This window comes from Boleophthalmus pectinirostris, unplaced genomic scaffold (genome assembly GCF_026225935.1).
Source record: "Boleophthalmus pectinirostris isolate CB_2022bp ecotype Guang Dong unplaced genomic scaffold, ASM2622593v1 HiC_scaffold_7, whole genome shotgun sequence".
In the NCBI taxonomy this organism is placed as follows: Eukaryota; Metazoa; Chordata; class Actinopteri; order Gobiiformes; family Gobiidae; genus Boleophthalmus; species Boleophthalmus pectinirostris.
Genome location: NW_026571473.1, coordinates 22,855,953 through 22,883,667, shown reverse-complemented (window position 1 = coordinate 22,883,667; position 27,715 = coordinate 22,855,953). Strand labels below are relative to the sequence as shown.

Genomic DNA, 27,715 nt, shown 5'->3' with positions numbered 1-27,715 from the left:
ATTCATAGTGGTAGCTTTCCCAACTTCTCACACACACCAAATAGGTTCTAAGTTAATTTCCGACACTGAGTCTTTGTGAAACAAGTTTGCATGTTTTCCCCATGTCTATGTTACCTTCACGTACCTCGGTTTCATTTGACCCAAAAACCTGGTTCAGGATACTGCCTGCCCAGAGTGGCAGGGCACACAGCTGAGCCAGGGGTAACTCTCCACTTGATCTATGCTGTTTTGTTAAACTGTGCGTGTATGTTTTATACATTATAAAAATGCATTTTAAAGGTGCACTGTGTAACTTTTGTGGTAGAGGATTTGCCACTTGCTTTTTTCTATAAAGATGATATCGCTTCATCTTGAATGTTCTCTTACATTTAATACAATAACAGGTGTTTTTGTTGCTCACAAGTTCACAAGATCTACAGAGCTCACTTGTAACTTGCCTGTTACCATGGAAATAGATATCCTTAATGTCATACTATGGAACATACCAGTCAAAGCAATAACATCTCCATGGAGTTTTTACATAGTGCATCTTCAACTAGAGTTTTAAGTTTAAAAAGTTGTTGCTGGGTTATAAAGGATTAGAGGAAAGGGGAAAGATGCCATAAAACCTGTTTTTAAGATCAATTCAAGCACATTTTAAGATATTTTGTACAAAACAAACAGATATGAAACTTCATGCTTTTTCATGGAACCTAGGATACAGCACGTACAGCTAAATACCTTATGAATTCAGTCAAATCTTGTTGTCACTCATGTGCGCTGGGTTATTTAATGGTCCCAAAATGCTGCTGGGCTGACATAACCTCAAACTCATGTTTACAGTCACTGCCAGCGGCCTCAAAAGCATTAGCTGATAACTCATGTTAAAGGTAATTAAGTCACTCCCTACACTGTGGCCAATTAGACTGAGTGACTTTGGGCCATCCCCCTCTCCCCTCTCAAAAACCAAATAACATAGACTGCATGGCCTAGCGTATCTTGCTATTAAATCTGTTATTTGAGACTGTGTATACAACTGGTTTTCATTAAATTACCTTAAACTTTTTCAGACTTTGAAACCAAACAGGCTCAAGATGATTAATTCACTTTGCAAACTTTGCTAACACCGAATGAGAAACATCCAGCTATTTGTCACGTTTATTTTGCTTTGTATTCAGTTTCAGTTTATTATGAAGAATTGAGCAACATCACACCAGAGGTTTTCTTGAGTTTTATCTTGTGTTTTTTCCTCCGGACACATTTCATATTGGCTTGAATAGGGTGACATGAGGCAGATGAAATGTAAATAAAAACGGAAGATAGTTATCAACATGATATTTTATTGGCAAAGAGCATAGCCAGTAAAAATAGTAGCACTAATAGAAGTCCTAGTAGTATTCACAGTATTACAGTATTAGTATCAATAACAGCCTGATCAGGGGACTGCAATAAAGAGAAATGCGATAATTTTATATTATAATACCCACCCTGAACCATATAAATAATTAGGAAGAGATTTACTAGTGGAAAATCTCAAAAATATCATTCAACTTTACAGAGTTAGTTTTCTCAGTTGTGTCCGGTGAGAGCGGGAGAACCTGAGAGGGACCATTTCCTCTCCAGCTGCAGCGCCGCTATACACTTGAATGAATGAATCACTACAACAAACTCCTCTTTCCTTGATATGTGTCCTTATTCTCTTCCTTGTGTCCTTTCTTATACATATCTGAGGAAGGAAACCGCAATGTTATCATAACGAGAGAAAAACATCCTGGGAAATGATGTCTGCTGGGAAAACTGTTTACACTCTTAAGAAAAGTTGTGACACTTTGTAAAATTGAATAAATGTTGTTTTATGTCATTTGGGTTGTAATATAGTAACAGAAAATTGCATATCATGACCCCTGTTTTTGGCCGCACACACTTCAGAGCACCTTGGAAGGTTCATAATAAGAGTGACGCAGCACTTCCTGACTTCCTGACAACATAATGGAGACTTGAGAAAAGTTGTTGTATATTTACGTCAGACTTACGTGGGGAATACTAGGATTTATGTTTGATGCAGCTGTTAAAAAAATAAAAACTGTGGACCCACTTGGAGTCTGTTTTATTTCAGTACAAACTGCAAAAGGGAACATAGTCTGAGATAGCTTAGCGCAGACATGTCAAACTCAGGCCCGGGGGCCAAATTTGGCGCACGATATAATTGTATTTGGCCTGCAAGATCATATCAAATATGTATTAGAGCTGGCCCGCCGGCTGCAGATAGGCTATAGAGACATTATTTATTTAAAATTTTGTTATTATTTTAAATAATTTTTGTTCTGGATTCAATGTTTAAGTAAAACTATTATTAAACATTTATTTTCATAAGAAAAAGTTTAACATTACATATCTCGAATGAAGAGAAAACATGCAGATGTTGTTGAAATTTTTCAAAAACTTTTTAGTTTGGCCCACAACTTAGTTCCAGTTTTTAATTTTGGCCCTGTGTGAATTTCAGTTTGACACCCCGAGCTTATCAGTTCATTGCACAGTAAAAATGAGAGGGGAGGTATTTTGCAGAGTTAACTATTTTTTTTAGTTTTGTATATCATGATATTTACATTCACGGATTATTAGCAACGTAGAACACAATAAATCGTCAGACTGATCCAAAACAAAAGTGAGAAAAATAATTTAAAATAAAATAGGAGGCCATTAAGCAAGTGTCATTTGCAAAGATGTATACGAATTCACATTAGGATTTGTTTTGATAGTAAGATTTCCACTTTTTCCAATACAGTTCTCCTTTATCTGAGGAGTATCTCAAGGAAAATGTTATTCATTCCATAACCTGAATTTCATTAATTATTTCAGCCCATTCTGAAATAGTATGAGGTTTGTTCTGTAGTCTTGTCGTATCTGACGAAAGCATCTGTCTTTTTTTCAGCCCAGTTGGTATGTTTCTCAAATAAAATATACTAATATTTTCCTCCAATTGCAGTCCTGTAATAAACTTAATGTTTTTAATGATCTCTGTAAGGGGCAATCTTGGGACATTGCCAGACTATGTGAAAATGTCCAACTGATTAGCAGAGTTAAATTTCTGATCAAAACAATATAGTATATTGATTAGTAATACAATTAGGGAACAGCGGTACCAGCACTGACCCTCGTAGGACTCCAGAATTGCAAATATTGATGTTAATAATGGCAATGAGAGGATCTAAAGGAGGATTAAATCAGGACTAAAACTGATAGAGATAAAAGCTGATTTATACTGACACACACAAAGGGTTTATAAGTAAGGGACAATAGTGTACAAGGTATGTGTGTTATGTGTACCATGAATAATGCCACCAGCACTGTCCTAGTTCTGCACAAATGTAATCCTATGAACCCCTAATAAGCAAGAAGTTGGATACAACAATTAATACAGTTGTTATGGTCAGAACCAGAAATCAGGCTTGGCCATTTTCAATCCATCACTGGCACATTTATGTGTTTCCGTCCACATTTCAAATAAAGCCACTCAGTCATCATCTTGTTTTTCTCAGCAGAGTTGGTAATTTGAAATTGCATCATGCTGTTTACAAATAATGACAAGTGTGACGTGAGTTATTGTTACAGTCTGTGATTTCTGTTTTCCATCTCACTGCACTTCGTAAATAATAAGTGTCCAAAACTAGTTCAAATAAATACACTACGCTCTTCCAGCCATTGTCCTGGACTGGTGTCTAACTCAATTACAGGACTGATAAATGGAACATATGCACACACACATCAGTGCATTGTTTTATGTTGTTGTTTTTTTTATCATGTAACAGTCTTACTTTTACAAAAAATATTTCAGTGTACTGACATCAATTTTCCAAGCCTTAAGGGTCTGTCACAATAAACAAGTTTAATTTTGCTTAAGTTCAAGTTTTTAATAATAATAATAGTTTCTAAAGGCATCACTTCCTGACAGTCATCAACATGCCCAAAACAGTTGCTCTTTTTTAATACTTGGTTTGGCAAAGGCTCACAATCACAGGAAGGCTGCTCTTTTGAACAGTTTACAATTGAATGACTCTAAAGGTATAATTAAATATTCTATTAACTTAACGGTTTTGTTTATACCCATTTATTCCACATCCTTATGCCTGAGTGCATTCCCCAGTGCAACAACTCAGAGCATATGTCTAAAATGTTCTTAGTCACTTCACAATTATTCACAGTTTGACCCTACTGTTTATCACACTACTGCACGTTATCAGCGGGTGAACGTGCACTGGGTCTTATGGTCAACTTATACAATTTTACAATTTTGTTTACTATATTTTGCAATATTGATCAAAAATTTCTTACTAATAGTGTGTTCAAAACTGCATGAATGACCTGGAGTCAGATTTTTTTTTTTTTATATCTGCAAGTAAATAAGCTACAGAGCAGTAGGCATGGATAGGGGGGAGGTGAATTAAGTAAGTAACTTTATATAGCGCTTTTCACAGACATATGTCACAAAGACGCTTTACAGATCATTATTCTTTCACTCCATACCCGGTGTTAAGCTATTATTGTAGCCACAGCTGCCCTGGGGCAGACTGATGGAAGCGCAACATGCCAATCTGCCCCTCCAATCACCACCATCACACGCACACCACTTTTATACTAGGCAATGTGGGTGAAGTGCCTTGCCTAAGAACACAACAACAGTTTTTGTGACTGGCACCTGGAATTCGGTCTCCATCCAAGAACTAACCAGGCCCGGCCTTGCTGAGCTTCTGGGGATCTGACGGGATCAGCTTTGACGGTATAAGCCAGTAAAAACAGAAATCTTTTGAGCACTCCAACCTCAAATGCAAATTTGAGCAAGTTGAGGTTGAGTTGTTGTTTAAAACTTGATTCGATTTTTCGATCACCTCCACCACTACCTCTATATCTTTGTTGTTGTTTTCTTTTTACAGACTTCAGGAAAGAGCATGATAAATTTATAGAATCTAATAATATTGTAACTTTTAATAATAATAATAACTTCTCTGACTTAAATTTGGCACCGCAAAGACATGCAAGTATGTCAGGGAAGCTATAACTGGGACTGTGCCAAGCATTTTCCACTCATCTAGCAATTCTAAATTTAGTAAATGTGTTATAGAACAAACCCTGCGAGCATTAAACTGTATAATTACACCTGACGGCTTAGAATGAATTATTGCCTTTCCAGAGATATTAGCCTGATGGGGATTGTACTGACATAAAGTGAAATTATACAAGATACAAGCATCTATCTCATGACTTTAAAATGTAAGTGATTCAGTCTTTACAATAAGTATTTACCACAGGGCTGCTTACAGACACATCACACGACTGCACAATAACTCAAAGCATGTATTGTTGGCCCTTCTCTCACTGGCCTCAGTAAGTGTGCTATTTTTCATTCAAGACTGTAATATAATGCCCAATATACCATCATCTATCCCATATGCGTTTCACAGTAGGCCTCCAAATGATAAAATATCAAATGATCCCTCGTCTGGTCAGTACTTCATCATGATGTCAGACCACAGGTAACACAAGTATTCACTATGAAAGAGGGAGAGAGAAAAGGAAAGAGAGAGGGAGAGTGAAAAGAGGGAGAGAGAGTGAAAGTAGTGAGGAGATTCCTGGCAAGCCGTTCAGGTTAAACACGTCGTAAAAGAAGTGTTTATGGATAAGTCTTTGCTTTGTAGTCTGCAGAAAAAAACAAGCAAAATACAAATAAATTCTGATGAGTAAATCAAAAGGATTTGTTTAGAGTTTCTGTTCTTTGGTGCACTCAGTCTAACCACACTTTTGGGGCCCATATGCACTCTTGAATTTTTAGGGAAGCAAATGTAACTTCCAATTTATCAGGTTTGGATCTCATATTGAAGTTTAGATTGTTTGATATTTAATTTGCTCCAAGTATCAAACATGTCACAAAGAGTCACTGTCTATAGATGTATAGCTTGAACTATAACTTGAACTCATTCACACACACACGCACACACACACACACGCATGTCCCATCTCCAGATGACCTCTTCCAAACACAGCAGCCCTGGGGCAAGACCCACACCTCTAATAAATCACATAATTCAAAGTACTCTCTCTGTTTCTTGTAATTATCGATATTTGTGTATGAGCTAAGGTTAACAGCCTAATCACTCACTGTGTAACTGTCACCCCCATGGTGTTTTTTTTTTTTTTTACAATCATATCAATTGTACATAGTTTAAATTAATGTGACATGCAGGTGACATGTATATGTTACCTACTTGCCTCCATGAACATTTAAAGCCATACATGGGAACATTATTGGCAAAGTGATAACATTTCCATGGAGACAAACAGGCTGCAGACCCAAAAGTTGTATAGTTTATGGAAAATGTTGACCAGTAGGCCTTCTGGTTGTAGCGGCAGTTCAGTAGTAGTAAGTGCAGATGTTGTAGATGAACTTTACTGAACTTGAAAATTCTTTGTGAATTCAGTCATTCTTCAGTTGTCCCTAGACCTCAGCTAAAATTAAGAAGTAGCCTGTGTCAATAGATCAAGAATGGGTTCAACTGGAGGGCTGTGGTTTAGAGAAAAACTTATAGTTTATAGATAATACAGTTAGACTTTTTCCTCAGATTTTGTGTAACATACACCTTTCCACTAAATGCCACTGGATTCATTTGTCTGTCTGATGAGTTGATCTTGACTGACACATATTGCTATGCAACCTTTACACCAGAGAGACAGGAGGCTGAGATAAGGCTGGTCTGGTCTGACAGGGAACAGCATATCTATACAATCAATATATTCTTCTTATTGGGACAACAATGAATAGACAAGGCAAAATCACAATTTGCAAAGCTGTTTTACCCCGGACATGTGTTTTTCTGTGCTGTCATTCGATGAAGAGAAAGAGCGAGGAAGTAACTTGTCTTGACGTAAATTCAGGACGTGGGCCAAGGCCTATTCAACAGGAATATGAGAACAGCGTCGGTGATAAGTGAGTGTCAATCAATAAACTCAAAATGTCAATATTACTAATGACTTACATGACATGACATATGAAATGTTTTGATTAGTTTCATTAAATCATAATCATGATTATTTGGCTTAACTGAAATCACGATCATTTCAAACAATTACTCATAGTCTACTCACAAAATACCAGAGAAAGTGTGGACCAAAAAAAGTTTTTCTAATATTTTGTAAAAATAAATCCACACTAAAAGTGGCTTTCCTCTGTTTCACATTTTGAGTGGCAGAAAAAGCACTGATATCATTTTGAACAGAAGGCAAGTATCTTTGATTACAGCATAATTGAAATTGAATAGTGCAATGATTTAATTTACAATTATACACTTGAATGCTCCAATAACTACTAAAAACAAATATTCTACAGTCTACAGAAAATAAGCAAAAACATACTTTTTTTTTGGTACTCATGTTTTCAACTTTGTCACTATCTCATTGACCTCAGCTTTGGGCCACGCTCACTGTTGTTGTGTCTTTGAGCAAGGCATCAGTGGTTGCAGGAGACATAAGTGCAAGAAGCAGCCATAAGTGTTGTGAATGAACAATGCATGACATAGTGATTTTGTACATCTGGAAATGTGTACTTAATTTACCCTTTGAGGATAGTTATAGTCAAAATAGTTTAAAAAGTTAAGATTATGTTTATTGACTGATTGGTGTTGATAATGAAACGCATTATTGTTACATTTAGTGTGAGAGAGCAGGTTCGTTTTTACTGAGAAGCTTAAACTTGAGGTATGACTGCCCCCTGGTGCTTATGTATTTAAAGAACAAATGACCTCAAATCCACTGGATTTTGATCAAAGTTTTGACTTTTGTTTGTTTGTTTGTTTTGTTTTGTTTAGTTTTTTTATGCATCTCCAAGCTGTTTTTTCTCTATAACCCCTGGGCCTCTTTGGACATGTTTTGTTGTCCATTCAAAAACATTGATTATTACTTACATAGGCATCGCCTCCTAAACATTTAAGGATTTTTTTTGATGGATATTTTGTGACTAAAAGTCTATAGACAAAGTACTAAGCAGTTATTATCACTCAGTTTTAATGATGAGCCAGTTTGGCCACTGACCATGACGTACGTAGACTGATCCTGGACGTAAGTGCATTTCCTTCTCTCTCCTCGTGCTGTTTGTCCGGTATGTCCAGAGGAAATCGGAGTTCCCGCTCGTGAAGATGTGAGCCGTTTCCTCTGTCGCCTGTCGTCGTGCTACGGGCGGTGAAAAGTGTAATTACCGCTGTTACGCAACAGAGGGAACTGTTGCCATTTTGCACTGTGTAGATTAACTGCGTCCCAGTTTGACAAATTGTTTTGTTTTGTGTGTTCAACTGTAACTCTCCCTCTTTTGTTGTTTTTATTGTTAAAAAAAAAAAAAAGTCCAAAACTATAAACTTCATTTATTCAATTAGGCTGAAATAATTTCTTCCTTCACTTTTAACCATTTTGTAATTTTTTTTCAATAGTCATTATGTAACTGTCAGGGGGCAGATGTTTTGACCCTGGTTTATGTCTCATTTCTGGCTTTCCACTGACCAACCCAAAAGGCATGTTTGTTGTAAGATGTATTGGCTCCTCATTTGAACTGCAAAGAGAACATCAGACTCTCCTCAAGGCTGTGCCATTGTTGCAGTCAAACAAACAAGGAGTATAGCCAAGACTGAAAACGTATTGTTTTGGTACAACACAAGGAAATGAGAATATAACAAACAGAAACTAGACTTACTAAATTTAGAACCAGTGACAACAAGATGGGACATAATGATGCACGTTAAAAACATCACAGAAAGCTCCTTCTATACAGTATGTTATTTTATTTATAAAACTAGTTACATTTATTGAAGTTTAGTAAATACACTTGTAAAATATACTCCGTCCGAAACTGTACAATTGTAATTTTAAAGCATATAGTTCATAATTATCTGCAGGCTCCAATCTGCACCAAGTGTCAACAAGAGAAACAAAGGATGAAAAGAAAGAAAGATTTATCTAACATTTGCAGATGCTGTTTCCAGTGCGTCAGGATGTCGATGGGCAGTGCTTGAGGAAGTGGGCGCTCCATCGACTTAACACTTTACTCTGTGTAAACATGATCACATTCCTCAGGCTGTCCAAAGAGCTTCAACTCCTCATCCTACCGTCATGAGTCAAAAGGAGTATTACAGATCGTGTTTTAAATTAACATTTTGATTTTTACATTAAGGATGGTCAAAATATGCGTCCACCAAAGTAAAAAATGTTGGCACTTATGAAAGGGTCCAGACCAAACATCTGTATTTCTATAACAGCTAGTTGAATAATTTACTGAGTTATTTGGCCTTTGAAATACCATTTCAATTAAAAAGAATAAAATGAAATCTATAATTGAGAATACTACATTCCTAGTAAATGCTCTCAGAAAATGATTCAAAAAATGACTGAAAAACTTCCCATAACATGGAAAGTTTAAATTATCAGTGTGCAAATACCTCAAAGTGTGAAGTCTACAGGTATAATTTTACAGTATGTACATGAGAGGCTTCATAGGTCAGACAGGAGGGGTGCTGTAACGGATATCTGGGTGGTACTTCTCCATTGCCCTGGGACGTGGGGGCTTCTTCATTTTCTGGTGTTTGAGGATGACCTCCTCGTTGGCGTAGATGGGCATCTCAGCATCATCAGAGTGGTATCCAGACTGGTACCCACTTGTTTGATTGGATGATTCAGAACCCAGTGATTCTTTACTCTTACAGCGCAGTAACTGACTGAAAATACAAAACAATTTAGGATTTAAAATAATGAATAGTATAGTATATAGTATAGTATAAAGAATGTAGTTATTGTTGTATGGGGAACAGACCTGAGGTTAGGTGTGGTGCTGAGCGGAGGATCCAGACTTTTCACTTCTTCAGATGAGAAGCCCAGGCTACAGTCCAAATGTCCCTCCTGCAATTTGTAAAATGCATGTGAAAAATGTCTTGTATCATATTTTATTCATCATCATGTGGGGTTGTATTTACAGTAGAGATGCGCGGATGGGCTATTTTTTCATCCGTAACCGCGACACAAAACTCATCATCCGCCCGCTATCCATTTTGCACCGAAGGTTTTCAAAACCGCACCCGCCCGCCATCCACCGGTTGATTTTAGATTTTAGAACAATCATACAGCAAACAAACTAAGGAGCCTCGATAAAAATGCAAACTCTGTCGCTCATTCATTCCAAAATTCGCTCAGCATGTATGTTCGCATTCTTAATTGTCCGCAACAACCCCAAATTTACCTGGTTTTCTTGCGCAGCTAATTCATTGACAACGTTTTCCGACTAGGCTATTTTTTAACCTTCTTGCCTTCGTGTTGGATGTTGTTACATTCTGAAAATTCTGCCATTGCCCGATGTTATTTCAAAGTCATAGCCTCACTCCATCGGTCTTTCTTTAAGTTTTAAATACCCCGAGTGGCAGTCTACGCTATAATGTCTGCGTGTTTTAAAATATAACTGATATCGAAACAAAATAGACAGATCATCTCATCCAGATGAACCTTTACTGAAATCAGGCAATGCCCTCTTTATATTCCAATTGAAATAGGCAAGAAAAAAATGCATAACTAAATAAATATGGCCCTATAGCCACTTATGTGTTGGCAAACAGCTGAAATAAATTAGAAATAATAAAATAAACTGCATATAATATGTGCCTCGTAAACCTTAGGCATCAATAACCCGACACAACCTTAACCTTCAGAACATAAAAACAAGGTCAAATGGGCTAAATAAGGATATGATGTACACTTCATACTACAAGCATAGACAATGAGACTCGTCTTTTCAGATGTACGTAACAATACTAACAATAACTTTTTTTTTTTTTTTTTGTCAGTAGTTAAACCGCCACCCGCCCGAATTTTATTAAAATATAATTTTTCGTCACGTCATCCGCCCGACCCGCGGATTAACCGCGGATACCGCGGTTGTAACCGCAATCCGCGCATCTCTAATTTACAGTGTTTTGGTTTTATTATTACGAGTTTACTGTAAGCACAAAGGACTAAACATTAAAGCTGTCACAATAATGACTATTTTGACTTATAGTTCAATACATCAAAGCCAGAACAATATATTTTGGGGCTCAATAATTATCATGTGTACAATTTTTTGCAATAATGGGGGCATTTTTGGGATTTGTGTTGTAATATGAAAAGCTTTGAGCTGTAGAGGGTTAAAAAAGTAATGTTTGTGGCTAATTACAGTTTCACTCTGTTATTCATTTGATGCAGCTTAGGCCTTCTAATGATAAAGATGGTTTAGGGGGATTATCCTGTTTTATTGTTCTTGTGTCAGTGGTATAAAGTAGTTTCAATATCGTAATTTATCGCAGTATTATCTTTGTAGCAATATATCATGCTTCAAAAATCTTTATTATAGTAGATTTACTAAACACTGACCACGACACTGCTGTGCTCCACCGTTATATCCTCAAATGTCTTGAGATCGTTGCTTTCGCTCTCTTGAGACACTCTGCACACAGTCAAATCACAAGACCAAACTCATTCAACTAAAAGACCCACTAAATGTATAGGCTGAGTTCACATGACATGCACATACACTCACCCAATAGACAGAGGATGGTCGTAGTGCTGTGCGGCCGGTACCTCTCCGCACTGAGGTGAACTGTACAGGCTCCTGGGGTCAGAGGTCACAAGACAGCTCTCCGTTACTGGAATGTAGTCTTTCCCATCCTGTAGAGACATCACAGAAAACATCAAAACAATGAATGAGAAATAACATACAGTAAGTAATGTTAAAACTAAATTAGTAAACTAAAGTATGCATTCATCTTTAAAAAATATTGATCTAAATAGCATAATAATAAAACCGTTTGTTATGTATGCGATAGCCAGTACTCAAAATTACAATCCAATTCCACCAACACACCCTTTTTTGTTTTTTGAAGACCACTACTTTCTGAAAAAACAAAAGAAAAGAAAACAAACAAAAAAACAACAGCACACATTTGATTTGCGACCATGTCAACAACTGATATTAATAGTTAGTGTGTAAGCACAAGTGTCTTTCATAGTTTCCTGTAAAGTCAATAACAATGTTACAGTTTGTACTGTTGCATAATAATGTCTGAAATTCACCACAATGACTTGGCTGCGCTCAATGGGTGTGAGCATGTTTCTTTCAAGTCTAAGCTCTTTCTGTTTACAGGCAACAATGACACGATGAGAGACAAAGATTGGCAGATTATGAAGTTTCGTGTGGTATATTATGTTTTTTTTTTTTTTGTTATGTTTAAGTGTTGATGTCGACTGACCTGCTGTGCACTGGCTTGAAGCAGATTCCCCAAATGCTCCACCAGCTCTGCAAACGTGGGCCGGTCTGTGGGACGATCCAACCAGCAGTCCAACATGGTCTGGTATCTGTAAATGTCAGTCAATAAATACTTTACATAGAGCATATCTCATTTTAGCTTTGTCATGGCACCAGCTAGGGGTGAGAAATAAGAACTGAAGTAAAAATGCTTTGTTGGTAAGACAAAAAAAGATTAATGGTAACAATTTGAGTCAGATTTTATCCAAACTATAATGTAAGTTCATATTATTTGTGGTGAGTTGTATATGTGCATGACTGTATATGACTCTGTTCCTCACATTTCTGTAGTAGCATACTCCGGAGGTCTCATCCTTGTGCCCTCTTTAAGTCTTCTACAAAAAGATTCATCAATGCACACTCCAGGATACGGCGACGCTCCTAAAAGGCACATTACATTTGTTACTTAAAACGATCATTCCACATTATTTATTTGTATGAAATTATTCCTTGGTGGTCGTACCCAATGAAAAGATCTCCCAAAGCAAAACTCCAAACGACCAGACATCACTCTGTGTGGTGTAAACACGGTCAAATATTGTCTCGGGGGCCATCCACTTCAGAGGTAGACGTGCCTGAAGATAAAGATGCACATTTTGTAGATTTTATAGTTTGAGCTGATCATGTTGCGTTTGCTTTTGTGAACTTACATCCCCCTTGCGAACATAGTCTGGATCTTTGTAGACATCTCGAGCCAAGCCAAAGTCACAGATCTTCACCACATTGTTCTCTGAAAGCAGGATGTTTCGAGCTGCGAGATCCCGATGGATGCACTATAGCACAAAAGCAAGATTACAACAGTCAATATCACTGACAATGTAAAGACAGAATAAATTCAACTTGCCATGAATTTCTAGTTTCAAATGCCCTTATATTTTTACAACATTTCTCAGTTGAGTAATTTTAACTTTAAAATGCACATGGATTTTTCTTGTTAGACTTTTGAATTGTCTCTATCATAAAATGATGCAAATTCATTTGTTGCTGAACAAAATCAAGCTCTCCCACTACTTTAGGGATGTGATATGCGTTTGAACTTTTTTTGTCTAGTGGAGAAGTGGGTCTTATTTGTTTGTACTGTATTAGCTTGTAAGCAGCAGATACTAATGCACTTTTAAACAGTATTTAATTTAAGTATGTATTTATTTCAGAGCAGGTTTGGTCTGCAATATTTCAAACTGTGTTACTATGCTTACAATGAGGAGGCCAGTACCTTTCGTGAGGACAGAAACTCCATGCCTTTGGCCACTTGGAAGCTGTAGCTTATCAGGTCCTCCATGGTCAGGTGTTCATCATCTGAACTCTCTGTGGTTACATAAGACATTGCTGTTATGATTAATAAAGAAGACAGTTCTTGTAAACATAACCTGAGTTGCCTTTACCCTGAGGAGAGTCCATGGTGTTGTTGGAAGCCCTATCTGCTGTAGGAGCATACTGCGGTCCCAGTGCAGATGTCTAACTGAGCGATCTTCCCCAAACCTAGGTCTCCTTCAGTCATGTCCTCCTCTGAGCGGGTCCAACGCTGGCTGCTCACGCGCTTTCTCTGTGAAAAGTAAAATATCATTACTCAAAAACAGTAACACCCTGAATTATTACTCAAATCAAATGTGTTCTCAAACACTGAGGAACTGTTGTATTAAGGAACAACATCTGATTTTGGATTTAAATTGAATGTGGCATTTCCAAATAACAGATTAAAATTAGAAAAGCAAAAATCCAATCAGGAATGCAAATATTTATCTCATTTAAATATTGTCAACAAAAGTTCATGTCGCTTATACACTTAATCTTACTCATATTTGGAAGAGTACCAGTAACTAAAACTTTTTTTTTGTATTAGTACTGTTACTTAAAATACACTATATTACCAATGTAAAGTAAGTAAAAATATGTAGTCAGAAAATTGCTTCCAGCTAAAGCTATATGTATGATTTCAAACACCCTTCGTCTAATGACAGTTTGGCCTTTAATTAATAGTTAATATTTGAGGCTAATGCATCACTCACTTTATAGGGGCTGTACTCTCCTCTCTTACTCTTCAGATAACTGGAGAGGTTCCCATGTTTACAGTACTCCACAATCACCATCAGGGGTCCTACAACACAATTGTACAAACAAGATGAGTGAAATTATACCTTTAAACGTCAACTGTTTCTTTATACAATAAAACAGGTTCAAGACCAGTCACCTCCAGGTTTAGTGCAGGCTCCTAGCAGGTTGACCACATTGAGATGGTGTCCAATATGAATAAGGATTTTCAGTTCAGACATCAGAGCTCGGTACTCGCTTGCAGTGGCGCCCTCTGTTGATCAGAGAAATAACCTATGTGTGAGAGATAATGACAAATAGCGTAGTACCCACAGTCTATAAGAGAAAACCAAACCTTTGAGCATCTTCACTGCCACAGTAGTGCAGGTTGTTGCCTTTTCAATCCCAAAAGCAGCTGCTTCAACGACCTGACCAAATGCTCCCCGTCCCAGTGGCTCCCCTGAGCAGTACACAGACACAAACTGATAAAGGGCAGTTACTCAAATATAAATTCACTGAGTACACACATTTTAACAAAGCTAGAGGGGAAAAAAATGTAATGTCAAATCACTACTGACATTAATCATTATAAATATGATGCAAGTCCTATGGTCACTTGGTGGAAATACTGTTTGTCACTCTGACCTAGTTTGAGTCTGTCTCGAGGAAACTCCCACTTGTTGGCGTCATACGTGAGTCTTTCACACTGCTCGTCCATGGGCATGTCCTCTGCATCCAGGATCATAGAGAGATATCCTGTCTTCAGATCTCCACCAGCGGACTAAAACAACAACACATATTATTTAATTATAGCATAAAAAATATGTGCAGTACAGTAGCAGAAGGTAACAAAGTGCAAGTAGTAAAGTTTTATTATTATATAATAAATAAATAAATAAATATATGTATCATTCTTTAGGTATTTGGACTTTACATAAGTAAACTTTAAAGTGAATAGGTTTTACATTTTACATTTACTTCACTATATTTGAGAGTAGGTATCTGTATTTTCTATTCCATAACTGAACTGAAAAGTACAACATTTGATTTTAAGGGTTATTTTTACCTTGTTCATGTCAAAAGTTTTGATAAAATAATGGGAAAAAGCTTAACAAATTAACATAATATTTTTTTTTTTTACTTTTAAATGGGTATTTTATTACTTTTACAAGTTTTACTTTTACTTGAGTGACTGTTTGCCTCTGTAGCTGTACTTTTATTTAAGTAGTAATAGTAGTAGTAGTAGTTTATTTTCTTCAGCCCAGTACTTAATAGACTGTTAAAAACATTTCATAATTTTAAGTTACAAAGTTGAGTACTTTATCCACCACTGGTCCAGTATAACCAACATTAGTTCTGCATGATTTAATTATATTTGGAATTAATGGAGTGTTTTGGTGTCTGTCCAATGAAAGAGGCCCAGTTGCCTGTTGGCTGTACGTGACTTCTGTGAGCATACTGCCCCGTTGTTCTAGTTCACAAAAGACTGGACATACTCGGAGCCAAACCAGTCACTTTCAATCAAGTCAATCGCCCATGCACAAAATATGCTGTTGTTTTTTAGATGTTGTTTTTATTCATTATCAACCCCTTTTGTGTGTAAAACTGGAGGGAAAGTCCAAGGAAGGAAAAAGTGTGGCATGGACAGGAAATGCTTACTCTTTTTCGGCCTCGAATGACGAAGACGATGAGTAGCCAAAAAAACATGGCAATGACCACAGAACCTATGGGTACTATCAGCTCCACATTGGTCTTCTCTTCGACACCTGAAATACCAAAACATAAGATTTCAGAATGCACTGAGTAATGAAAGGAAAAGGAGACTGGTTGAGCTGTGTATGTTCAGCTACAGGCAGCCTCACAAATTACTAGTCTACATTAGCACTGTTAGCTTTTAGCATCAGTCTCTGGTCATTGTGATAGCGAGGCCAGTGTCACGTAGCCCTGGTTGCGTAGTGCGTTTGTTTGATAGTGTTTGATATGGTGTACGCAACAGAGGAGACTGGAGTCCCCTCAGAGGATGTACACTAAACCGAGGAAACTTCCTTGTCCCCTTCCTTGTTATTTTTATACTCTTTGATATTAAAAATACAATGTATAATTATTTCCGAATGCACCACGCAAAAAAGGCAGAATGTATTTTAGCTTATGAATTCCAATATTTAACACTATATCCTCCTGGGACCTGAAGAAAAAAGTGTATTGTAAAATATATTTTTTGTGATTTCTATTTACTTGGAGGTAAATGAACACCTTAGCATTTAGATTTTGTTCATTTTACTTTATTTATAATTTTGTAACATGTCCTGTGTAATGGACGCCAGGGACATTTTGGTGTTAAATCCTTGTGAAGTTAACAACGTAACAAAAGCGACTTTTTTGATGACCAACATCTCTGACAAGCTTCTACACTCACCTCAAAAAGTTTTTAGACTCTAATTTCTTATTTTTTTTAATCATAGTTCAGCCACAAACTAACTCCTATTGCACTTTTATTCTGGACAAGAGTACCCTATAATCCCCCAGCCCTATTTAGGCAGAGGAACCTATTCTCCCCATTATTCTCACCATCTGAAAACATGTAAAAGACAGACTGGTTAACTTAGTGTCCTCTAGAAAGAACATAAATGAATGGGCCGGGTCTCAGGAGGATATACATTCTTGTGCTATTCTTAAACTAATCCTAGTAGTATTATACAAGCCTTATTCAAAAATATGTTATACTTTGGAAAGTATTTTGTAGTAATTGGAAAACGTCATGACAAACCTTCCGTGCTCAGAAATGCTTGTCCGATATCACACCCTCTGCTGTTACAGGCAGTGCAGGTGTACAGACCACTGTCCTCTTTTTTCACTCGCTGAATTGTCAAAATATTATTGTCCTGACTCAGAATGACACCTAAAATGAAACACACAGATGAAAGAGTCTTATTTTTTCATACAGAAATGTACCACTAACTAGTGCTTACCAGAGCCCTCCACTACAGTGTGGTTGTTCTTGGTCCAGATGACAGTGGGCTTCGGGGTCCCAGCAGTGTCACAGATAAAACTCACTGTGGTGCTGATGTTCACCCTCTGGTCAGTCAGGTTATTGAGGATCCTTGCAGGCTCAAGACCTGAAGTGTATTTCAAAACATAAACCATCACAATCAGGTGATGTAGTAGTTATGTCTGTAGTTATGTATTTTTGTTTCATCCGCCACTGGCTATAAACTGTATTAATCATTGGTAGACAGGTTTTAAACTGAATATTTTACTGACAGATGCAATATATCAAATGTGATATGTGCTGCCAAACATTCATTTTGTTAGTATAACCCGATTTGTATTCACATATTTCCTTCTATCTTAGAGCTAATCATATAATACTGAATCTGGAGTTCAGTGGACAGAAGCTTAGGACAATTCCTCTAAAGCAGGGGTCTCCAACCTGTAGCTCAGGAGCTACCAGTAGCTCTCCACCCCCTTCCAAGCAGCTCACCAAGGCATTTCAGAATTATACCATTGGGCTGAATTACAAAAATTTGGTTAAATACACACCTATTACCATTGTACATGTATCATTTCGAAGCCCAACTTAAATGGACAATAGTTTATGTTTCATAGACATTTAACTGTACCCAAAGGCTTGCCCTCTTTCTTATAATCGTTTCAATTCCTTGCAGCCACTAAAATTAGGAACTTTTTTGTTTTATAGAGGTAGCTTACCGGAGGAAAAAGGTTGGAGACACCTGCTCTAAAGACTAAACCTAGAAGTCTAAAGAAAATTTCGAACATTACTATTTCCCATCATCTTTTTTTTTTTTTTTTACATTTTTTTACAACCTGCAACTTCACCCATTATAGTGTATTTTCCCAAACTAATTCATCATTATATTCCCAACATCTGCAAGACTCTAAGCATCAAAGTCTACCCATTATATTCAGCGCACCTCACTTACTAATTGTTTTGAGGCTCTATTGATTGAAGTGTATTGATACCTTTGAGTGTGATACGCCGGAGCAGGCAGGTCTTCTCCCCTGTCTTGTTGTTTTGTACCTGACAGGCGTACACCCCCTGGTCCTGCGCAGAAGCCTGTGGCAGGAGCAACTCCAGGCTCATATTACTGTCCCGAGAGTGAGACAGGACAGTGTGAGGCAGGGCTGTGTGCTCCAGGACCAGAGAGCGACAGGGCAGAGCTGAGGCCACTGGGTCTGAATCCGAAATGTTGAGCACCCTGAACCAGGCCAAGTTGCCATAGATGAGTCTGTCGGCTTTACAACGCAGCAGCACATCATCCTCCTCCAAGAGCTCATCGGGAGGAGAGACACTCAAATCCAGACCACCTGAAGATATACACAATTATAATTCAATAATTTCAATAATTAATAGTAATGTTCTAGTCTTGTATTTAGGCTTGTCACGACTTATTTTTCAATATATGACAGATGGAACAACAACTTATCAAGTTCTTTGACTGATTATGGATGCAAACTTAACTTAAGTATCGTATTACGTTTATTGCAGCAAATTTTTTTTTAACAGTATTGTACATAAAAAATTGTGTCTGGGGGATAATTCTGCTTTATAATTTGGTCTCAGTATTATTGCTGATCATCTATATTTTCTTCAGCAACAAGAATACTTGTATAGTGCTTTTTAAGGGGATAAAAGTGGATTTACAGTTTCATATATTAAAATGATAAAATCTCCATACTTGGTGATATTAAACTACTTCCATTACTGATTGCTGATGGAAGAATAGCTGCCATTCTTCACCCAGTGCACCTCTGGCCACCACCAATCACTCAACCACATGATCCATAGGCAATAATATGTGTAATATATTAAAACTGTGACCACTGACCAATGTATCAGAGAGGGTAGAGGAAGAAAAAAGATGAATGAGAGTAGCAAACAATCTTCTTACGTGTCACGTGAAAGAAGATGACATGTGAGTCTTCCCCTGCTTTGTTTGCAGCCACACATCTGTACAGAGCATGCTCCTCTGCTTTCTTTATCTTCAGAGAGCTCATTATTTTCTATGAGAAACAACATGATTATGTTAATTATTCATTTTCATTCATTTTCATTCACACACTATTTTCCAGGTACAAACAATAGTAGAGCAATGTACCTTATTGGCCAGGTCAGTGTTGCTGGTGATTTGGTCAACTTTGTTGTATCCAGTGTTGTTCTTGATGTCTCTCCAGTTATTACATGCCTCCAGCTTGACTCCAGACTTCATCAGCCCTGAACTGCATATATTAAAAGCAAAATATGGCATATGTTTTAATTAATGCTTTCTTCTAAGTTCTGCACAGGTAGGTATGGCTATAATGCACTTGGCCTTGGCTGTGGGAAAATTTGCATGTATTTTATTATATTTTATTATTTTTATATTATAGAAGACTGTCCTACTGTGCGTGTTTTTTTTTTTTTTTTTTGGTTGATAAGGAAAACTGACACACAGGAAGAGCATGTAAACTCCACAGAATTATGTGCTACCAAGTTTGGGAAATTGGGAAATCTATGACTTTGCTTCTATGAGGAGGCACAGTCATGTGCAGCCCGTATCCCGTGTCATTCTACTACTTAAAAAACCAACTCAGATTTAGCAAGACAAAGCTATTTTTTGGCAGCGTCATGTAACAACAGGAAAACATACTGGAGGACAAAGGAAGTCCTCGGATGTGCAGGGGGAAGATAAGGATCCCAGTCCTGGTCTTCTGTCTCCAAATCTGTGTCAACATTTCTACAACTGTGTCTACATTGTTTAAATTTCAGTCCAATGAAATGACTAGTTCTTGGCTGTTGTATTGGACTATCTCAAAAAACTATATTATACTTCACTCACCATTATGCAAACAAACACATTTTTGCAGATTGGGGTCAATGTAAGTTTTGTGGAATGTAAATAATGTAGTTACTCATTTTCTCAATGCTGCCACAGCCAGCCTTATAGAATGCTCTTGAGAGTGCAAAAAATATGATACTGATAATATTTTGCTCTATCTAATGCTTTTAGACACAAAAAAGTATATAATTATTCAGGCGTATATTATATTACAAAGTCAAGCCAAGTCACATGCTTTGATAATATTTACAGTCCAAAATGTTTGAGCCATTGATGTGTTCTTATTTTACTCAACTTCAAACTTTTGATAGTGTGTTATTTTTCTACAACAGAAATACGCTGAATACGTAATGTTTCTAAAAACTGACTTTCTGTGATGAATGATCTACATCCGCTGATCTGAATCTAGCCATTGTGATCTCCTAAATTGTTTTGGTCAACATCACGAAAGCAGTTGTTTCTCTTCCCAAGTCAACAAGATATTGACAATGAGTAACACTGCAAACTGTTATTTAAAACTAAATTTGGTAACAATGTTTAGAAAGTTGTTCTCATGAAACACCAAATAAATGATGCATGTATTTTTCCTAAAGCTTATGGATGTATGTTGTATGGATACTACTGAAAGAGTGTTTTATGGGTGCTTGTGTTGTTCAAAGTGACTTACGAGAATGCCCTAGGGCAGTCCTCCTGGGGCATCCACTGCCAATGGACCTGAGCTGGAGTCGGGACACCACGGACTGTGCACCAAAGAGTGGGACTGCTGCCGAATGGGTAAACATCTGTGTCTATGGCAACCTCCTTTTCGATGATGTGCGGAGGCACTGTGGAAAAGATCATCAATGTCAAGCTAAAAGGCCACTTACAGGGTTAAAACTAGTAAATCACCAATGTGAACGATACTGTTTGAAGTGAGTTGAAGAATAACTGTACAAATTAAATGGAATTATTGAGGAATGGAGTCAGAACATAGATTAAACTTTTTGAGTTGTGTTGCTATTACACACAAATCTAAAACAAAAAGTACAATTCCCATTATGTACCATTGACCATGAGCTGAAAGGCTCGCCTCTGTTCCTCTTTAGTGATCTTATTGGTCAAGATCATGGTGTAATTCCCAGCATCCATCTCTTTGACTTCACGGATGACCAAGGCATCACTCTTCTGCTTGATCCTGTAGTCCTCCTTCAAAGGGAGTCCATTTTTTAACCTACACAAAGATACAAAAACGTCATTATCTAGACTATTATATATCTGAAAAAGTGCATTGTTGTAATCCAAGTTCCTATTTTGTCCTACCATTTAAAGTTGGGTTCAGGATAGGCGGTGTATTTGACCGGTATAACAATGGGTGTCTTGTCTCCAACGTTGACCTCCCAAACACTGGTCCATGGCCCTTTTATGTCAATAAAAGGTTTCTCTGCAAATACATGAATTTCACCAGTTGACATGTGAATCAAATGCTACAATAAAAATAATGAAATATGTAAATCTGAGCAACTGTAAATCTCTAACTACTAATTTTACTCATGTCTTGGCCTAGAATGCAAAGTTGAACATAGCTATATCTATTTTGCAAACTGACTGAGTGCATGTCAGTCTCTGTGGAAACTATCAAAGTGGGAGATACCCCTAATCTCAGATATATGGTGGAAATGTTTACCAACTTTCCACATCTCCAATGATATGTTCACATTTTCCAGAGTTAAGTTAAAAATTACTTCGGAAAGATAAATATTAAGTATATTCTGTCCAACAGACACTGCAATAATGGAAAATATTTAGCTGTACATGCATTTCTTCCCATCATGATTCTGTCCATCACCTTCTATTCAGTGTTAACCTTTTGTACCTCCTGCTGTCTTTGAAGTACTTGTTTTTCTTTTCAGGTTTCTCATGGTTGAATTGTCTTTGCTCTAAGAAGATTGTGTGTTTCTTACCATAGACTTTGAGTATAGCAGTAGCACTCTTCTCCATGAGGCCGCTGGAGGCGGAGCAGGTGTACTCTCCACTGTGCTCCACACTCACGTTCTCTACAGTCAGAGTGTTCGACAGCTCCAAAGAGTTCCACAGCTTCTTCTTATGAGGAGTGGTGTGGATCACTTTAGATGTGTTTTCAGATGTCTGCCAATAAAACACAAAATATTAAATAAAGAATATACAGTATATTTTTAAAAAATTTGACTCGCTGTTATTTTTCATATTAAGCTACTGTTGCTCCAGTAGTTTGTTTTGTTGTATTAATGCAATGTTGGTGAAAAAAGCAAATCAATGTAAACAACAAAACATTACAAAACTAACTAAACTAAACTTTTAAAAATGCATATTTCTTGATTACTTTTTGAAGGTGCACTTTTGGCCCTTTTTTGGTGGGGTTGTTCACACCTGCTTGTATCCATGAGGATGTTATTGCTTTTCCTGTAATATGTCACGGTGTGGCAAAAAACAAGCAGATGACACCACTTGGCCAAGTTACAGGTCAGATCTATATAGAGCCAACCACTCTCACAGTAGGAGCAAATGTTTGTTAAGATATTTCTCAACATTACAAAATACTTGTAATTAAATTAATGCAAAAGCAGAGGTTTAATGCCATACTGTGGAACATTCAAGTCAAAGCAATAACATCTTGCATCTTACAGACAAGCAGGTGGCTGATCCTCCACCACAAAAGTTACAGCCCATCTTCAAAAGTATTACCAACATATTCACTAATTCAATCCATTCACCCACTGCTTTAAAACAGCTGACATACCAAATACAGAGAATGCCAATAAGTCAATAGGTAAAATCCATTGATATAGTTTTGTCACAGACCAGAGCGTGTCCAGAGTGGGTCCAGTTGAACTCGATGCCCACGTTGAGCTCGGTGCTGGCGGAGCAGTTGAGGACCAGGCGCTCCCCCACAGCGAGCCGGACCTGGGTCGGGCTCAGGGTCAGATTATAGATCTTATATCCTGAGGAAACCAGAGGGAGGAGACCGCAGTCAGACCACCAGCCATTGTTCCACACGCTCTCTACTATAGTTTCAGAATGCCAAGTAAAGGTGGACTTAACATGGGAAATACTATGAGATGATTACAAGTATTAAAACTTAAAATGACAGACTGTATAAAGAATTGTATACAGTCTGTGCTTAGAATGTGCTGCTGAACAAACATATCTGTTGACTCCTACGACAAGCTAAATATTAATGTTTTATTTTGAAATAGGAGTACATAGGAGTTCACATTTTCCACCTCATCCGTCTGTGTGGATTCTGAACTTACCAACGACTGCTACGATGTACAAAGGAGACTTGAAGGTTTCGTTGCTCAGTCGTGTTTGGCAGAAGACGACGCCGGAGTAACTGACGAGGTGACTAGGAACAGTGAAGCCCTTCTGAGCATCCCACAGAGAGTCTTTGCCATCCGGGTAAAGCTCCTTATTTGGATACTTCTGACACAAAGAAAAGTTAATACATTTTGAACGTAGAAAGGGCCCTAGAGTTAATTTCTTTTTAATAAATGATATAATAACAGGTTTATTATTAAGATAACAATTGATGAAGTCATGATTAGCAATCAATGTTTAGCACAAAAGTTGTAACCTATTTTTATTTTCTTGCCTTTGATTTCCAGGAGTTAACACAGTTTATATACCATACCAAGACCACTGTAGTGACTTGATTAAATAGTTGCAAAAATAAGGTAATTCACTTCTATTTGGCATAATATAACACAGGAATTACCAAATGACACCTAATTACACAGCAACATTGTTCAGACTGTGTGTGAAAAGAGACTGTTTTTGCTTACAGTATGAAGTGTAACATTGAGATTCTCCAGTGAGCCTCTGCAGGGGATGACCACTTTCACTCCTTCACGTATAAAAACCACCTCATAGTCTTTTTCAGAGGGCACAAATGGTGTCTTGTAATCTAAAAAGACATCAGTAACACAGAGTGAAAACAGGTGCCTTTATAAATATTACTTACATTATATTTTAAATTACATTCACTACATCCATAAGTCTCCTCTTCAGTCATCAAGTAGAAGCAGAGTATAGTTGGAAAAACTTTTATTTTATACAGTCAACCCTTTTATTCACACTGTGTGACTCTATAGGATTCTATTATCTAGAGAACATTATAACCAAGTTCTGATATTTGAGCTAATGTCATAAGTGCAGACCACATTTCAACTAACCGTGTACAAAAACATAGACAGAAGCAGAGGTCTTTCCCTCCTCGACCTTCATGTCCTTGTAGGAGCACTGGTAAGAGCCTGTTTCGTTTGCTGTGGCATTTGTGATGAGCACAGAGGAGCAGAAGAGGCCTGATCCACTGCAGTCACTGATGGAGAACCGGCTGGCAATGGTAGGTATGCTCCATTTTAGGTACTGACGACCTCTGAACACAACATGAAACCAATCAGTATATTACATACCTGGTTAAAATAATTTAATAGAATTTATCAAAAAGCTGGAAAAAGAGTTGATTAAATTTTTTGAAAAAAATAAAAATAATAGATGAAATGAAACAATGATAATGATGTCAGTGCTTTTGTGATTCATTTTATGGTGAACTTCAACCAAGGCATTTATAGACATACGGCATTGGCACTGCTAAAATACAGTTCAGACAGTTTTCAAATCAAAACCTTATTTTTGTGATGTGTTACAAGGCTTTATTTGTCACATATATATATCATATATATATATATATATATATATATATATATATATATATATATATATATATATATATATATATATATATATATATATATATTATATTATTATTATTATATTATTTATTTATTTATTTATTTTTTAATGGCTTTTATGTGATTTTACCATTTCTTTATATATCTGTAGGAGAGCAACAGGTTCAGTAAATACCTGCAGATGAGCTGCAGATTGTCTGTCTTGTTTATTCTGTGGATGCCATAGATGTTTAAAGTTGGTGGATCAGGCATAAACCGAAGATCAAGAGCTGCATCAACAAAACAACAAAATGAGAGGCAGCAGATAAAATAAAATAAGTACCTTTACATGAAATCCCATAGATACTTTTAGAAGTATTAAAACTTAACTGGCTTTTTGGGTCAATACTTTAATTGTTCTTTAATTCTGTTATTGTCCTGATAGAAAAGTCCAAAGCCAACCCTTAACTGTTATAAATATGTACACATAAAACTGGCTTGAAAGCCTAAAATTGACCTAAAGTAATAAGAATATGGTCAAAACAAAGCCAATTAGATTAGATATGGGGCTGAGTGCTTTTGTTTTGTACTAGGACCATTTTTCCAACAGTGCAGAAAATGGCGGAGTTGTGTCAAAACAGGAAGCCGGGGCAGATAGGCCTCGGTCTGGACTCAATAGCTCAGGACTGTGTGGCCTTAGGTGGGGTTCCTGTTTCCACCTCCTCCCCGAGAGGCCCTAAGTATTGTACAGACAGCCAAACAAGTCAGACTGACCTATACTATTATAAAATCAGAACTAGTTATATCCAAGGCAATTCGAAGTCACTGGTAAAATAAATTTTCAGGTTTACTGGTTTTAAACATTAATGTCCATTTGGTGAGTGATAATGTCATTTAATAATGCCAAAAGCAAGCACAGTAACGTTTGAAATCCACTAGGATGAAATCATAAATCAGTTTAAGGTGGTTCATGTTGTATAATAGAAATGATGAGAGCCAGCATTTGTGAATTCACCTTTTGGATATTTCTTAAGAGAATACAATGAAATAAGCAGAAAAAAACTGTCTCTTGCCCCGATCAGGAAGTGTGACATAATCACATACAAGAATCTGAAAATACACCTACTGTCCCATAGTCAAAATTGCCAATTTATAACAGGATATAAATTATTATCAAGCCACTCTGGTCATCAATTAGCCTTAAGAGAGACCAAGTTCAATTAAAGATGTAATATGTAGCTTTTCCAGTGGGGGGTCCGCCACCTGCTCATCTTCATTATTGCTTTGCCTGAGAAGTTTTTCAAAATGGCATTAAAATAATACATTTTGTATTTATTCGGTTATTCTTTTTATAGCTCAGTTAGGCTCGCCTGTTCACAGATATGACATGTCAACTGGCCTAGTGGCATCATGTGCTCATCTCCAAAAGATAGATATATTTCATGCCGCAATGTGGAACTTTCCAGAAAAAGCAATTACATTCATACTCCATTGTAAGCAAACGATGTTCCCTCCATTCAATATCCTCATTAGAAACGTTACAAACGTCTAATGCAGTTTTATAATGGCTGTGAGGATAATAGTTAAAAATGTAACTTTTAGGTTGGGGTCCATCACCTACTTGTTTTTATGGAAATGCCATTGCTCTGCCTGGAATGTTCCACAGTATGACTTTAAACATCTCTACCTTATGTTTATCCAAATACAGATGGTTTTACAGCTCAAAAATGCCTAAAAAAACAGGCACTTGGGTTATGAATGGGCCTCTCCACAGATCTGACCTGTAACTTGGTCTGGTTTGGTCTCCATGAAGATAGAAAGGTTCAACAGAACACTGATACATTCCAGACAAACCAATAACATCTTCATGGAGCAAAGAATTTGACGTACCGTCCACCAGAAAAGTGACACAATGCACCTTTAACCACTTGTAAATTAGCCTAGACATTTCCATTTGAAGACAGACCAGTGTAATCATGGAAACTGGTTTTAATGCAAAAGTTTGGAATTTCTTACCTGAGACGTAGCTCGTTTGTGCAATAATTCCAAGCAGCAGCAGCAAAACGGAATTTGCTAAAGCCATTATCCAACAATGGGACCCACAAAAACAGTAAAAACTTTGATGCGGGTATCAAAGGCGCACGCTCCTAAGCAGATCCATTGACCGCAGTTTTATTTTTTATTAATTACGAGAACGATGTTGGTAAATTGGTCGCAGTCCAAATGCGGTCCTTCGTGTCCAGTGTCCGGTGATGTGTGCGCACTGTCCCATCCGGCTGAGAGGACCAGAGCGCGCGGCAGAGGAGGGGCCAGGCCTGGGGTGGACTAAACCGATAACTCAAGACATCAGTATGAGCACAATCTTTTAGCCTGGAGAAACAATATGGGGTTGTCTATCTGAAGCTAATTTTAAAGCTAGCTATACTGTAAAATACTGGGGTTAAATGCTGCTTTTTTTTTTTTTTTTTTTTTCCTTATTGGCTAATTGGGCTATTCAGTGAAGGCCCATCATGCATGAAGGGGCCATGCCTGTTACACATAGGCTATTTTCTATAGCCTTTTAGTAGAGCTATTATTTGATCTTTTATTTAGGCTAATTATGTGCAGCTTTATTTATGGCTTTATATACAGTTTAGACTATTTTTGTACATTTTTTAAGTCCATGTTATGTTTAGTGAGAGAAAGATTGAGCTTCCGGATTTTTAGGCCTCTGAAAACTTGTTGCCTTGTCCACACCTGCAGGCTTAGTATTTTGATTCTCCAAACAGCTCCTCTTTTATGAACTTCATGTGACAGGATTGACAGATTTCTATATCTATCAAATT

At 37.2% G+C, this 27,715-nt stretch overlaps 1 protein-coding gene across 1 annotated transcript; it reads right to left on the bottom strand.

The window, feature by feature from the left end:
* Nucleotides 1-8,778: 8,778 nt before the first annotated feature.
* Nucleotides 8,779-27,129, bottom strand: kdr (kinase insert domain receptor (a type III receptor tyrosine kinase)). The gene is given in 31 exon segments (XM_020918767.2): nt 8,779-9,728; nt 9,824-9,909; nt 11,410-11,482; nt 11,576-11,703; nt 12,285-12,390; nt 12,622-12,721; nt 12,804-12,915; nt 12,991-13,113; nt 13,554-13,645; nt 13,723-13,774; nt 13,776-13,883; nt 14,347-14,435; nt 14,529-14,642; nt 14,724-14,828; nt 15,014-15,149; nt 16,028-16,134; nt 17,136-17,267; nt 17,338-17,484; nt 18,350-18,694; nt 19,279-19,390; nt 19,486-19,606; nt 20,873-21,029; nt 21,249-21,415; nt 21,505-21,625; nt 22,146-22,329; nt 23,023-23,162; nt 23,475-23,643; nt 24,003-24,124; nt 24,393-24,595; nt 25,087-25,180; nt 26,907-27,129. Coding segments are annotated over 31 exon segments (4,029 nt in total). The 5' UTR covers nt 26,974-27,129; the 3' UTR covers nt 8,779-9,511.
* Between the last annotated feature and the right edge of the window lie 586 nt (nt 27,130-27,715).